The 13,736-nt window shown below is 46.3% G+C and overlaps 1 protein-coding gene across 1 annotated transcript in view; it reads left to right on the top strand.

The window, feature by feature from the left end:
- LOC124014004 (adhesion G protein-coupled receptor A3-like) overlaps positions 1-7,878 on the top strand; it is a 61,587-nt gene extending 53,709 nt beyond the window's left edge. Inside the window, exons 11-19 of the mRNA XM_046328633.1 lie at positions 1,018-1,179; positions 1,352-1,555; positions 2,014-2,215; positions 2,696-2,904; positions 3,277-3,401; positions 3,746-3,869; positions 4,580-4,725; positions 5,077-5,172; positions 6,043-7,878. Coding sequence (XP_046184589.1) covers positions 1,018-1,179; positions 1,352-1,555; positions 2,014-2,215; positions 2,696-2,904; positions 3,277-3,401; positions 3,746-3,869; positions 4,580-4,725; positions 5,077-5,172; positions 6,043-7,513 — 2,739 coding nt within the window. The 3' untranslated portion in view covers positions 7,514-7,878. The remainder of the gene's footprint in view (positions 1-1,017; positions 1,180-1,351; positions 1,556-2,013; positions 2,216-2,695; positions 2,905-3,276; positions 3,402-3,745; positions 3,870-4,579; positions 4,726-5,076; positions 5,173-6,042) is intronic.
- Positions 7,879-13,736: the final 5,858 nt, after the last annotated feature.

Here is a 13,736-nt window from a genome sequence, read left to right as displayed (position 1 = left end):
GGATTTTCCCTGTCGAGCTGTGGGGGATTGCAAAGCAAGGCCGGGTCGGGTTTCTTTGTCTGTTGGGTTTCACACCTGTCAGTTTGTGCTCATTGGGGAAGGCTTTGAATGTTGCACCTGAGCAATGTTGCACCAAACTCGTAAAAGACACACCATCGTCCACTTACCCTCGCCCTCGTTGTTAATGGAGTTTACGAGTGTACAATAATGTTCACTTCGGGGCCTGAAACGCGCCATAATTCAATTTGCGATGATTGTACATCCGCTAAGAAAAGTATCGCCAAACCTTAAAACGTCATTATGGAGAATGAATGTAAATAAGTTAGAAATCGTGCTACTAAATGCACAAACACGTCTTGTAAAAGTAATGATGTTTTTGTTTGGTTAGCTTTTGGAAAATGTAGAAATAAAACATTTTCCTTCTTCAGAAGTAGCTAGGCAGGCTAACGTTGGTTGGGTAAATAATTTGCTGGCGATCATAATAATTACATAGTTAATATAAGTCGACATGCAATCCTAATTGACTGTAGCGCATATAAAGCACCCACAAGCTTCCGGTGGCTGAAAACACAATCATCGCGGGGTGAACGAATGACGAATTTCCGGACGAGGTGGTCCATTAAAAATAAATAAAGAATCCATCCTCCCTCGCTCTGCAAGTGTATACTCGTCAGACATCATGAAACGTCAGCAGAAGTGTCCACTTACTTTGAGGGCTGAGGGGATAGGGTGTGTCTGTTAAGTGTTTGGAATGCAGCCCTGGTCTAGAGCCCTGTGCCCTCCGTCAACGCTGAGAGGAACCCGAAGGATCAAATTCAGTTATTTCCAGGACGATGATAATAAAGACTACATTGAGTGTTGGATTAAAAAAACAAAGCACTCTATTGTTTCGATTGATAAGACCTGTGTATGCGTGTGCCTCTGTCGGGTATTTGCAGTTAACAATGTGTAGTTCTGTGGTTTCTTGGTGTGTGTGGTGTGTGTGTGTGTGTGTTAACCCTGTTCTGTCTGTCTCAGTTGGGGGACGTGATGGTGGACATCTCCAGTAATCTGATGCACGCTGATGAGCGAGTGTTGCGGCTGGCTCAGCGCGAGGCCAGGGCCTGCTCCCGCATCGTGGAGTGTCTCCAGAGGATCTCTGTACACCAGCTTGCCAGCGGAACCCAGGCCCACTCCACCGTAAGATCGAGCCAGATCATAAGATCGCATTACCAAATGGCATCGGGGTGTAAATGCATTGTCGTTGGGAGGTGGCGTTTTGTATGTGTGTTTTTACTATTGGAATTTAAAAAGTACATCTGATTGTTGTTTATTTGACCTCGTGCGTATTTGTCCTATCATTTGTTCCCAGAATTCCCATAACATCGCCCTGGAGGCCCACGCCATCAAGGCGAGCAGCTTCAATGGCATGACCTGCACACTGTTCCAGAAGCTCATGCCTGAACGCATCGCTCTCCGAGACCTGGGCCCGCGCATTGACCTGGACGGCAACCCTGACCGCCAGCTCAGCTTCAAGTGTAACGTCACCAGCACCCTGTCCAGCCTCTCTCTCAAGGTCAGTATCCAGACCGAAGGAGAGGCAATCAATCCAATGTGTGGAAACACAAACTTTTGTACATCAGCACTTGTCACAAAGTGCTTATAAAGTAGCCCAGACTGCAAAGTGCAAGCAGCAGCAGTCATTGAAACAGGTCCCCTTAGCCTGAACAATATATAGGCTGAAAATGACGCATCATTCGTTTTAGATATCGCCATCATTGCCCCTTGAAATGTTTTACCAAAGTGAGGTGTGTTGTCTTGAGGTTCACCCATAGCACAAACCTAAGAACAGCTTACCATATAACCATGTCTTTTCTAAGCAAATGCTAACTAAACAATGAATTGTAGACTAAAACGTTAAACCAGAATCACACATGATGCTTTACACTCAATCATATTTTATTTTTTTATCTCTATGGGACTAAATAAAGGATAAATAACATGAAAGAATAGATCCTCTCTGTCTCTCCCTAGAACACCATGGTGGAGGCGTCCCTGCAGCTCCCCCCCTCTCTGTTCTCTCAGTACCTGGGTCAGGCCGACGACAACGTCTACAAGCTTCACTTGCTGGCCTTCCGCAACGGCAAGCTCTTCCCATCCACGGGCAACTCCACCCTGCTGGCTGACGGTGGGAAGAGGAGGAACGTGGCCACCCCCGTTCTCCTGGCCAAGATTGGTGAGTCCGCCATGGACCCTACTGTACCACTAAAGTATTAGATGGGTTTTGTTCAAGATACTGTTGTGACTTGTTTTAAGAGTGAATTTTGTGGTTTGGGCAAAGACTTTTGATTTAGGGATCCATCTGTAATACAGATAGGCGAGTCCGTTAAGAACTAATTCTTATTTACAATGACGGCCCAGGAACAGTGGGTTAACTGCCTTGTTCAGTGGCAGAACGAAAATATTTTTACCTTGTCAGCTCGGGGATTTGATCTAGCGGTTACTGGCCCAACGCTCTAACCGCTAGGCTACCTTTCACCCTTTCGTCTTGCATTGGATTTTAGAAAAGGTAGCTAAAAAAGGACCAATAAATAAAAGCACCAGGATATGTTTTGAAGACTCACGCCTCTCTCTCTTTTTCTCTCTCTCTCTCCTCATCGCTCTCCTCATCTCTCTCCTCATCTCTCTCTCTGTCTCTCTGCCTCTGATTGGTCAGAGGGTTTCCAGCTGCGCGGACTGCGTGTGCCGGTGAACGCCACGCTGCGGAGGTTTGCCCGTGGCTCGGACGCCGTGCCCGCCTGCTGGAACTTCAGCCTGCTGGGTGGGCAGGGTGGCTGGCAGAGCGAGGGCTGCCGTGTCGTGCGGCACCATGACAACTTCACCACGCTCTCCTGTGACTCGCTCAGCAACTACGCCGTGCTCATGGTGAGTGGCCAGGGGTTTAATGGCCTTTTAAACTCAATGAACAAATGTGGCTCCGGGAGACAACATAAGGCTGTTTCCAACATGTTTTCCTCAGTAAATGCAGTACGCTTCTTCTTTTGTTTTCTCGCCACGAGGCTTCTGAGTATTTCGGATACTGACATCGAGACATTAGCCTTTTCAAGACGGGCTCAACATCTCTTTTCGGGTTCACACGCTCTATAAACACTACCTGTTTAGTTTTGGGACAATCGGATGACAATCTCCTGAGTTGACGAAATTGTCTCATACCTTTTTTTCAGGGTTCATTTGTTTTTGTATGACACATTGTCTAAAGTGATGACATTCAAACATTTTGATGTGTGTATCCCACAGGATCTTACTGGGGTGGAGTATTTCTCTCCCAGCATTGAGCCTCTCCACCCAGTCCTCTATGCCACAGCTATCGTCCTCCTGCTCTGTCTGCTGGCCATCATCATCAGCTACGTTTACCACCACAGGTAACAGCTCTACCTCCTAGTAGAATCTAATACCGTGTATACCTAGTGCATAAGATACCAAGTACCCATCTTACTAGTAGTACGGTATCTAATATTACCAAATGATGGACTGTGACTCGCTTTCGGGTCACAGCACAAGTTTCTTTTGGGGTGGGTGACAATGCAAGGAAGTTTGGGGACCAATACTGTCCAGTCTCCACTAATATGTTCACCACTCCACGAGCACATCGCCACCTCTCCAAACTCGTAACAGATTTTGAATGAATCAAACAAACAGACGTGATATTTTATTCCCTGATATTGTTTTGATGAATCTCACTAGTTCTGTGTGGTTGCGTGTCCAGGTCTGTCCGAATCAGCCGTAAGTTCTGGCACATGCTGGTCAACCTCTGCCTCCACATCTTCCTCACCTGCGGCGTCTTCGTGGGTGGCATCAACCAGACGCGTTACGCCAGCGTGTGCCAAGCTGTGAGTATCCCCCCCCCCCCTCCCACCACCATAACCCACTGGTGTGCCAGCCTATCTGCCTACCAACCTGCCAGCCAGACTGCCAACCTGCCTTCCCTTGCCAAAAGCACTTCACAATTATATGGGGATCTTAAGATGTTGTGGAGGATGCAAAATTGCCTTTGGCAACATAGTGTGATGCCTGATTCTCCACCCTTATTCCCCAAAGTGTACACTTGCTGTTTCCACCATTAAATCCATGAGAAGGGAGGAGAAACGGGACTGAAGGCAGTGTAGCAGCCCCTGCTGATTTGCACTGGGTTCTTTTCATTTACTCATTGTCCTTAACACAAAGAGCCCAGCTGGTAGAGAACATCTTGGAAAATAACGCTTTGCCCCCTAGAATAAAGCATATCCTACAGCTAGGCTCTACTTTGTCAAGGAACTTTACAAACGGTCAATTAGTACAATAGCATTTTATGAAGTGAGTTTTCAGAATGCGTAGTATTTTGCGGATAAATTATTAGTGAAGCATCTATGTAGTGCTTATGTAGAATTTGTGAATGCTCTATAAAGCCTTTATATAGTCCAGGCAATATGTGAACTCTTTCATAAAATCATGATACTTGGTACACTCATACAGTTTGGCGCATTGAACATTTTCATAATGAAGTTGTTTGTTTAATGTGGAATCCTGATCGTGACTGAGCTCGGTGGTGATTTTTTTCCAGGTGGGCATAGTTCTGCACTACTCAACCCTGGCCACAGCTCTGTGGGTGGGCGTGACGGCACGCAACATCTACAAGCAAGTGACCCGCAAGGCCAAGCACTACGAAGAGCTGGACGAGCCCCCGCCCCCTCCACGACCCATGCTGAGGTAAAATACTACATTTCCCACGATGCACAGTTATGAAAAGGTTTGGTCATTATAGCCGAGTCAGACTAACTGTTTAGTGTGTGGACGAGGATCAGTTGAAATGCTGTACAATCCCATTTTGCGTTTCTCTCCCTTTACAAGGAACTATTATGTGTGTATTATGTATCTTCTGGAAATATAGCTGTGACTTGTGGAGAGAGAGGGTTTGGTTTGCGTCGTTGGTTTAACACCCACCACATGATGTCAGTATGGAGGCCTGAAGCACACATGCCACCTCTGCAACCAACTCACCACCAATTTGATCCCAAGCAGGTCCTACTCAGTTCTTCTTCCGCTACCTTTTCCTACCAGGTTCTACCTAATAGGCGGAGGGATACCGATCATCGTCTGTGGCATAACCGCAGCCGCCAACATCAAGAACTACGGTAGCCAGACCAACGCACCATAGTAAGTAGTGCCAGTTTACTGTCACATTGTATGGAAACCAATGAGTTATTCTACTATAGTGTGTGTTTATGGAAATTGTTATGTTTTATATCGACAGAAGGCTTTGTGTATATATAAAACTAGACCCAAGAGAAATTGCTTTTTGTTTTCCACTGGCCAGAATGAGCGTGTGCGTAGCTTTATGTAAATAACAAATATTTTGTGGGGGGAGGAAAAGTTCTGAGTCCCTGTGAAGTTCCGAGAGCCCGATTGGGGAGCGCTATTTATAGTGTGTGTCTCGGCACCTCACGTCTGCTGCCATTTTCCAAGTCTGTCAGTCTCTCTTTCTTCTCATTCTTCCTCTCTCTGTTTGTGTTCTCGCTTCTCTCTTTCTGTCGCTCTCTCGCTCTTTCTTTCCCTCTTCATTTCTCCCCCTCTTTCATTCTCTCACTTTATGGTGGCAGCTGTTTGGGTTGTAATTTGGAAATCTGGACCTGTGTCTGTCTGAAGTCTTTGGAGTTTAATTAGTTTGCAGCTGAGACGAATGGAACCCGCCCCGTGGAATATTCCGGAACAGATACTCTATTCCCGCATTTCGCATTTTCAAAGAGACTCAATGCCTGCGTGTGTTTTTTTAAAACTTGATTTAATGAGCTATGGGTTGAGTCAAACACAAAACAATGTTGAAGTTGTTATAATTTAAAAATGTTTTTTGGACCCATCCATGTCTTATGGCTTCATTGACAACATGTGTTTTCACTTAATGCAGCTGATATATCGACACATCTGCACAATACATTTGTGTGTATGATATTGTACGTGTGTCTCACATTTACATAAATATTTATTGTATGTTTGTACTGATGCCTTCCCCTTCTGTCTTCTCCTCAGTTGCTGGATGGCGTGGGAGCCCAGCCTGGGGGCCTTCTATGGCCCTGTCGGCTTCATCGTCTTCGTGGACTGCATGTACTTCCTTAGCATCCTCCTCCAGCTGCGCCGCCACCCCGAGCGCCGCTACGAACTCAAGGAACCCGCCGAGGAGCAACAGAGGCTGGCGGTAGCGGGCAGCGATGCTGGAGACGTCCCGGCCACACTCCTCCACCTCCAGTCCCACGACGCCTCGTCTTCGACGGTGTCGGCTCCCCATGCCGTGTCCCTGTCAGCACTGGAGAACGAGCATACGTTCGCGCTACAGCTCCTGGGCGCAGCGGTTGCTCTGGGGCTCTACGCGTCGCTGTGGGTGTTTGGCGCCATGGCCGTGTCCCAGGAGAGGCCGGCCGACCTGGTGTTCTCCTGCCTGTTTGGCGTTGCGGCGCTGGCTCTGGGTGGCTTTTTGATGGCACACCACTGCGTCAACCGCCAGGACATGAGGCGCCACTGGGCCCAGGCCTGTTGCCCCGAGAGACGGGCCTACTCGGCGCAGGAGGACGCCTTGCTGCCACTGCCAGGGGCATCCACGGTGTCCGCGGCTGGGTCGGTTGGTAGGGGCAACGACGATGCGGCCAAGTGTGCCCACAGCAGCGCAGAGTCATCCTGCACCAATAAGAGTGGCCCAAGTGTCCGAAACTCCACCCAGGGAAGCAAACTGACCAATCTGCATGCAGAGGCAGCACAGAACAAATCATTGCCCCTACTAGCCCTGCCTGCCAATGGGGCAGCCATGCTGGACAACAGCCTGACGGAGCACTCGGTGGACAACGAGATCAAGATGCACGTGGCACCCGTGGAAGTGCAGTTCCGGCCCAACAACAACAATCCTGCCGCCAACGGACCCACGGGCCGGCATCACAAGAACAGGGCGCGGGCCCACCGGGCCAGCCGACTCACGGTGCTGCGCGAGTACGCCTATGACGTGCCCACCAGCGTGGACGGCAGCGTGCAGAGCGGCCCCCACAGGCGGCATCGCCACGAACACCACGACAGTCAGCAGGCGCGGTGCAGCCGACGGGCAGTCTACATGGCCTACAGGGAACGCCACCAGAGTCAGACGCTACAAGACAGCAGTGACGCCAGCACGTCCCTGCCCCGACGCTCGCGCTACACCGACAAAGGAGGGGGCAGCACTAGCGCCCTAGGCAACGGAGCTATCGGAGTAGTGGGAAGTGGAAGTGTAGGATCAACAGGAGGAGAAGGTGAGGGGGCTGGGACTTCTGCGTCCGTTACGAGTAAAGACAGTAGTAGCATAAAGCAGCCCAATAACACAGAGCTGGTGGACGGCCAGCCCAAGTCGTACGGGCTCAACCTGGCTACACAAAACGGAACGCTCAAAAACAATGGGCAGATCATGCCTATAATCAACACAGAGAGCTCGTGCTCAGCCAACATAAAAACGGGACTATGGAAACACGAAACTACTGTGTAGTGTGTTTTCTGCACCAAAGACTGCATGTCACGTGCGCTCTCCCTTCAACTGTGAAATGTTTGTTTCGATCATTGTTTATTTTATTTTATGGTACAATGTTTCAAAACAATTGTTATTGAAAAAAATATCTTCAAAATAGTCACACTATTTTGAGTTTGTGGAACGTGTGTGTTTTGGATGCCACTGGTCTGTCTCTGTAGTAGACATTTTGTAAATGGTTTTATTTTTTTATTTAATCCTAATTAAATGAGTTATGGACGTGAAACTGCATGTTCTGTGCCATTGCCTAGTGTGTATCCACTGGGCGGGTTCTTTTTAATTTTCTAGTTTGTTTCAGTGTAATAAACCAAACGTTTCTAATTCCATTCACGTAATTGAAAGTTTCTTATTCCCTTTTTCTCGGCTAACCTTTACTGCGACATATTTCGAGAGGAGTGCAAAAGGTGAGTCCAAGCATCTTGGTTTTCAAAAGATCTCTCTCTCTCTCTCTCTCTCGGCAGCTACCTTGACAAGCTTGTAATTGGGGATTTGGTGAACTGTGTCCTCTTCTTTTTACACTCACCTGGAGAGTCAATTCTTTAATTGTGGTTGAGGTCTTAGTCTGGATCTAATTAATATTTTTTTTTTCTGCCCCGGAAGTTTCCAGGGGCCCACTGGTAACGCCTGAGGTAATTGACAGCTGATTGTCAGGGCGGCGTCCGTGTCACTGTCGGCAGTGAGAGGAAGGGATCATTAATGCAGTGCATCGTCACCTTCACACCTTTCCTCTCCTCTCTAGCAGACCATCAGCGCTACTCACAGCTGTAAATCCCTGTTAGGAAAGAGTCAGCAGGGGGGACAGGAGCATGACTCGACAACTGAGCGCAGTACCTTTGCAACGCAACGTGTTGGACTGAGACGGATTGCCATCCTTTACAGTCTGTTAGGTGAATCCTATCCTATCGTCAATCCTACGGTCCTAACCCATTGATGAGCAATCCTCCTGGGGGCCAAAGGGCAATCCATCCAGGAGGATCTGCCTTAGATGTTGACATTTGTTTTGACATACTGCGGCCGTTACTTATCAACCCGTCCGTTTCTGAGCTGTTGTGTGAAGGTCATGTAACGTTGAAAGTGATTCATTAGAAAAGTATTGACTCTCTGTAACTGTCCCAGTCACAAAGGACACAGCAAAGAAAGTAAAGCCATCACTCTGCCTTTCTGCTAATGATGTATATTATAGAGAATACTTCAGGCTGGCATCGATATATTACCCAGCCATCTTGGAAATGACAAACCGTAATAAGACCTTTGAATAATGTATTGAGCAATTATGTCTTGATTCGTGTTGGCTTCAGCGATTCCCTCCAGTCAGGAGAGAGAACCTCAGATAATGACAGAGGTTTCAAGGAGTCGATCCCATCTGTTAGAAAGTTCACTTGAGGTTGACACTTCTGTTTACTCTCTGGATCAAGTCAACCAACAGACCGATTCAGTCTGCCTTGAAATCATGAGGACACCTCCTCGGGCAGAAAATGGATGAATTAAAGATCAGATATTAAAGTCGGGTGCTTTCCCAAATGTGTGTTCAGAACTCAAAGGGTATCCATTTCTTCCAGGACTCGGCGGTTAATTAAAAACCTTTTTTTAAGTAGTTGAAAAACTTCAAATGTCGACTGCCATATTGAGATGTATAAAATTATATCAATTTTTCCTCCCATTGAGTATCCTAAGAGCGTTACCAGACGAGTGATGCATCTCTTACATTTTTTCCGATTGTTTGCCTAAAATGCCTGGAAGAAGCATCTGGCTTTGTTGTGGAAACTTGCCAGGGGAATAAAAATGGATACCTAATATGAAGTCAGGCCATCTGTGCTAGTCGCAATTAGCGGTCTCGGAACTGTTTAGAGGAACATTAAATATATTACCTGGAACGTTCTAATTATCTACAACTTCAGAGGCCTGAAATATAGATTAAAATATAAATCAGCAACCAGCGTTTCTCATGATTATGCCAGTGTCAAGCCATTGTTTATAAGGTCAAATATGAATCATACATTCTAAATATGGTGCTTTCTAATGGATGTATAGTATATCCAGTGCATTCGGAAAGTATTCAGACCCCTTGACTTTTTCCACATTTTGTTACATTACAGCCTTTTTCTAAAATGGATTAAATGTTGTTTTTTTCCTCAATCTACCCACCCCATAATGACAAAGCAAAAACATGTTTTTAGACATGTTTGCAAATGTATACAATTATTTTTTTTAAACGGAAATATAATGTGCGTAAATATTCAGACCTACTTTGTTGAAGCACCGTTGGGCAGTAATTACAGCCTCAAGTCTTCTTGGGTATGGCCCTACAAGCTAGGCACACCTGTATTTGGGGATCTTCTTCCATTCTTCTCTGCAGATCCTCTCAAGCTCTGTCAGGTTGGATGGGGTGTTTGCTGGAAAGCTATTTTCGGGTTTCTCCAGAGATGTTCAAGTCCGGGCTCTGGCTCGGCCACTCCTGGACATTTAGAGACTTGTTCCAGAGCAACTTCTGGAGCAGGTTTTCATCAAGGATCTCTCTCTACTTTGCGCCGTTTATCTTTCCTGACTAGTCTCCCAGTTCCTGCCGCTGAAAAACATCCCCACAGCATGATTCTGCCAACACCATGCTTCACAGTAGCAATGGGGCCAGGTTCCTCATTCCTCAGTCTGTCTGTCATAGTTGAAGTGTACCTATAATGAAAATTACATGCCTCATCTTTTTAAGTGGGAGAACTTGCACAATTGGTGGCTGACAAAATACTTTTTTGCCCCACTGTATGTACATTAGGCAGCTCCCGTACAGACTCGGGAGAGGCGGAGGCCGAGAGCCATGCGTCCTCCGAAATACAACCCAACCGCACTGCTTCTTGACACAATGCCCATTTAACCCGGAAGCCAGCCTCACCAATATGTCTGAGGAAACACTGTGCACCTGGCGACCGTGTCAGCATGCACTGTGCCCGGCCCACCACAGCAGTTGCTAGTGCGCGATGGGGCAAGGACATCCTTGCCGGCCAAACCCTCCCTTAACCCGGACGACGTTGGGCCAATTGTGTGCCTCCCGGTCACTGCTGGCTGTGAAAGAGCCTGGACTCAAACCCAGAATCTCTAGTGGCACAGCTAGCACTGCGATGCAGTGCCTTAGACCACTGCGCCACTCGGGAGGCCCACGACTAAGCATAGATAATAAACCTCGAGTAGCAGCAGTGTAAAAAAAGGGGGGTCAAATAGTCTGGGTAGACATTTTATTAAGCTGTTCAGGAGTCTTATGGCTTGGGGATAGAAGCTGTTAAGGAGCCTTTTGGTCCTAGACTTGGTGCTCCGTTACAGCTTACCGTGCGGTAGCAGAGAGAACTGTCTATGACTGGGTGTCTTAGAATCTTTGGCAGTTTTTAGGACCTTCCTCTGACACCGCCTGGTATAGAGGTCCTGGATGGTTGGAAGCTTGGCCCCAGTGACGCACTGGGCCATAAGCACTACCCTCTGTAGCGCCCTGCGGACAGATATTTTAGATGGTCAGAACATTCCATTTTCAGAGAGAATAACACAGGCCTACAAATAGCAACATACCGTAACCATCTCCGTCGTTCAATGACCTCAAATGGCCAAACAGTTTCAACACAATTGTAGAGATGAGCGACTTGTCATTTGAAATGGTTACACTTTAGTTCCTGAATCCATTTTTTGGACATAAATGTATTATATGTACTAATTGATTCTTGATTCCTCGTGAGCTTAGTTCCACTGTCATACCCCATCAGAACCCAACATATAAGATTGTTGTACTCCAGTGTTTGTAAACAACGTAAATGTAAATAAACACTGTATAGCCTCAAATCATGGTTATACAATTGATATCATGGATGGTCATGGATGGTCAGTCCCTGCATCCATAGCTCTGTCTATGAATTAGAGAGTGGTTACGTTTCAACAGCCTCATCCCTTAGCTTTTAGATGATTTGCTTATCTGTACAGTATATTACTCCATGGCAGACCTATCCGTTAACTTTGACCTCAACTTTACAGAGGATGGCCCCAGTGAATGGAGTCACTCCATTGTCAACTGTCACCTCTCTTGGTCCAGTAGGTGAAAAACAGTCTCTTTGGTTTCACTACAGTGGGTCTCTTCAATGGTCTCATTTTATGGTGTCCATTATTACCAAGTGTATCCTCACTCATGTAGTACTCAATAGTTTTCTCTCCACCCTCCACAAATATGAAGACAAAATAGCTTTATTAAAGGGTCATCTTTAATGTACGGGAATTGAATTGTGATGCTTCTCGTGATTTTATATTACATTGGTGCCTTTTTTTGTGTTAATTTCTTTGCAAACTGTTAGGAAATGTCCATTTACTTTAGACCGCACTACCACATAATCCCACTCCATACCGTCAGATAGCAGTAGCTACGGTTCTAACTAGAGGGACTACTTTAGATACAGCGACAACCTTTTTTTTTGGAGCAGGTTAGGAGAACTTACACAGCGGGTTAGGAGAATTAAGGTAGGAGGTTAGGACAATTAGGTTAAGGTTAGGAAAAGGGGTTAAGTTTTTTTATTTCTTTAATCCTCTCCTTACCTGCTATGAAAAGCCACTCGTGTTGAGGTGGTGTATTTGTAGGGAGTTCCGTTTTTGATGTGCTTCTGCACATCCAGGTCATTTGGACTGTGAGGGAGAGCATGCGGTCCCCTTGATGCAGCTTTTCTTTCTTTTGTATTCTGTTAAGAGAATTATGTTCTCAATGTTCATAAACTGAACTTCAATTGAACTACTCGCTCGGTCTGTTACCAAGAATTTGTAAGATTCTTGTTGAAATTAAACAGACAGAGGCCAGTCAACAATAGTCAGCAACGTTTATTCACAAGAGCTCTGCCCATCATTACATGTACATTGGTTTATATACCTCTCATTTCATCATAAATGTCCCTCCTCCTCTAAGACAATGACAATATAGTTTACAAGTCTTCTCCTATGCATACATTGCTTATCATATCCTGCAACATGTTACACAATCTACTACAAGCCCAAGGTTTCCTCCCCTCCCTGGGTGGGGAGACTTCCTTCCCTGTTATCAATTTCACAGTGGTCACAAGTTGTCTGCCACAGTTCCTTGCCTGCAAACAGTCCCTCTTTTCTTATGGACAAACATTCTTCATCGTTATACAGAGACAGTGTAGAATTCTGTTAGATATAGTCCTATCGTTACTTTAAATGTATACATCATTTAGTCATTATACATCAAATTCATAACATATTCTTGGTATCACCTCAACTAAATACAACTGAATGACCAAACAATAATGGAGACGGCCGGCCTAGAGGGCCAAAGCTGCCAGATCTGAGGTCAGATGATGGAGAAGGTAAGCTGTCTGTGTGCCTTGGGCCTAGGACTTAGACAGAGCTCGACTATTGAACAGCATACTCTCACTAACTGGTTTCATAATGACTAACTTCCTATTTAGCTTTACTGACAGAATATGATGGGTAAACATGTGCATTTTATCTGATTGCTTTGTTTGCAGTCACATCTGGGGAAGTTGACTGAGAGAGAGGGCCTCAACTGATGCGACCTGGAAGAATTTGCCTTTAATCGAGTGAAATGGATGATCTTCATCATTGGCCTATGCTGAGCTCCAAGTAAGTCATCGTTTGCCTTGCTTGTCCTGAATCCAACTGTTGTCGGTCTTTTAGGTCTATGGGTATAGTCACCAAGGATGCCTGTATCACAGGAGGTTGGTGGCACCATAATTGGGGAGAACACGCTCGTGGTAATAACTGGAGTGGAATAAGTGGAATTGTTTCCAGGTGTTTGATGCCAATCCATTTTCTCTTTTCCAGACATTATGATGATCCGTTCTCTCCTCAGCAGCCTCCACTGGTCCGTATAGACACTGTGGGGTTTATTTCTTTTCAGGCTTATCTAAGGGATTCTTGACTATGAAGATGGCCAGGTGTGGGGCCCATTATGCAATGGGCAGAGGTTCAGATTCGGCTAAGTGTCAGAGATAAGAGAAGAGGGAGAGATGGAGGGGAGGGACAGAGGGAAGGTGAGATTGAGGGAGAAACTGCAGGATGGACAGAGTGAGGGTGAGACTCACAGAGAGGGGCAGATGGAGACTGAAGAAGAGAGAATAAGAGGGAGAGTGAAGGGAGAGATAAGGTAAGATTGAGTTGGAGAGGAGGAAGGAGACGGGAGGTATTTATC

This window comes from Oncorhynchus gorbuscha, linkage group LG25 (genome assembly GCF_021184085.1).
Source record: "Oncorhynchus gorbuscha isolate QuinsamMale2020 ecotype Even-year linkage group LG25, OgorEven_v1.0, whole genome shotgun sequence".
Lineage (NCBI taxonomy): Eukaryota > Metazoa > Chordata > Actinopteri > Salmoniformes > Salmonidae > Oncorhynchus > Oncorhynchus gorbuscha.
Note: the sequence above shows the minus strand (reverse complement) of the source record. Positions and strands in the feature narration are given on the sequence as shown.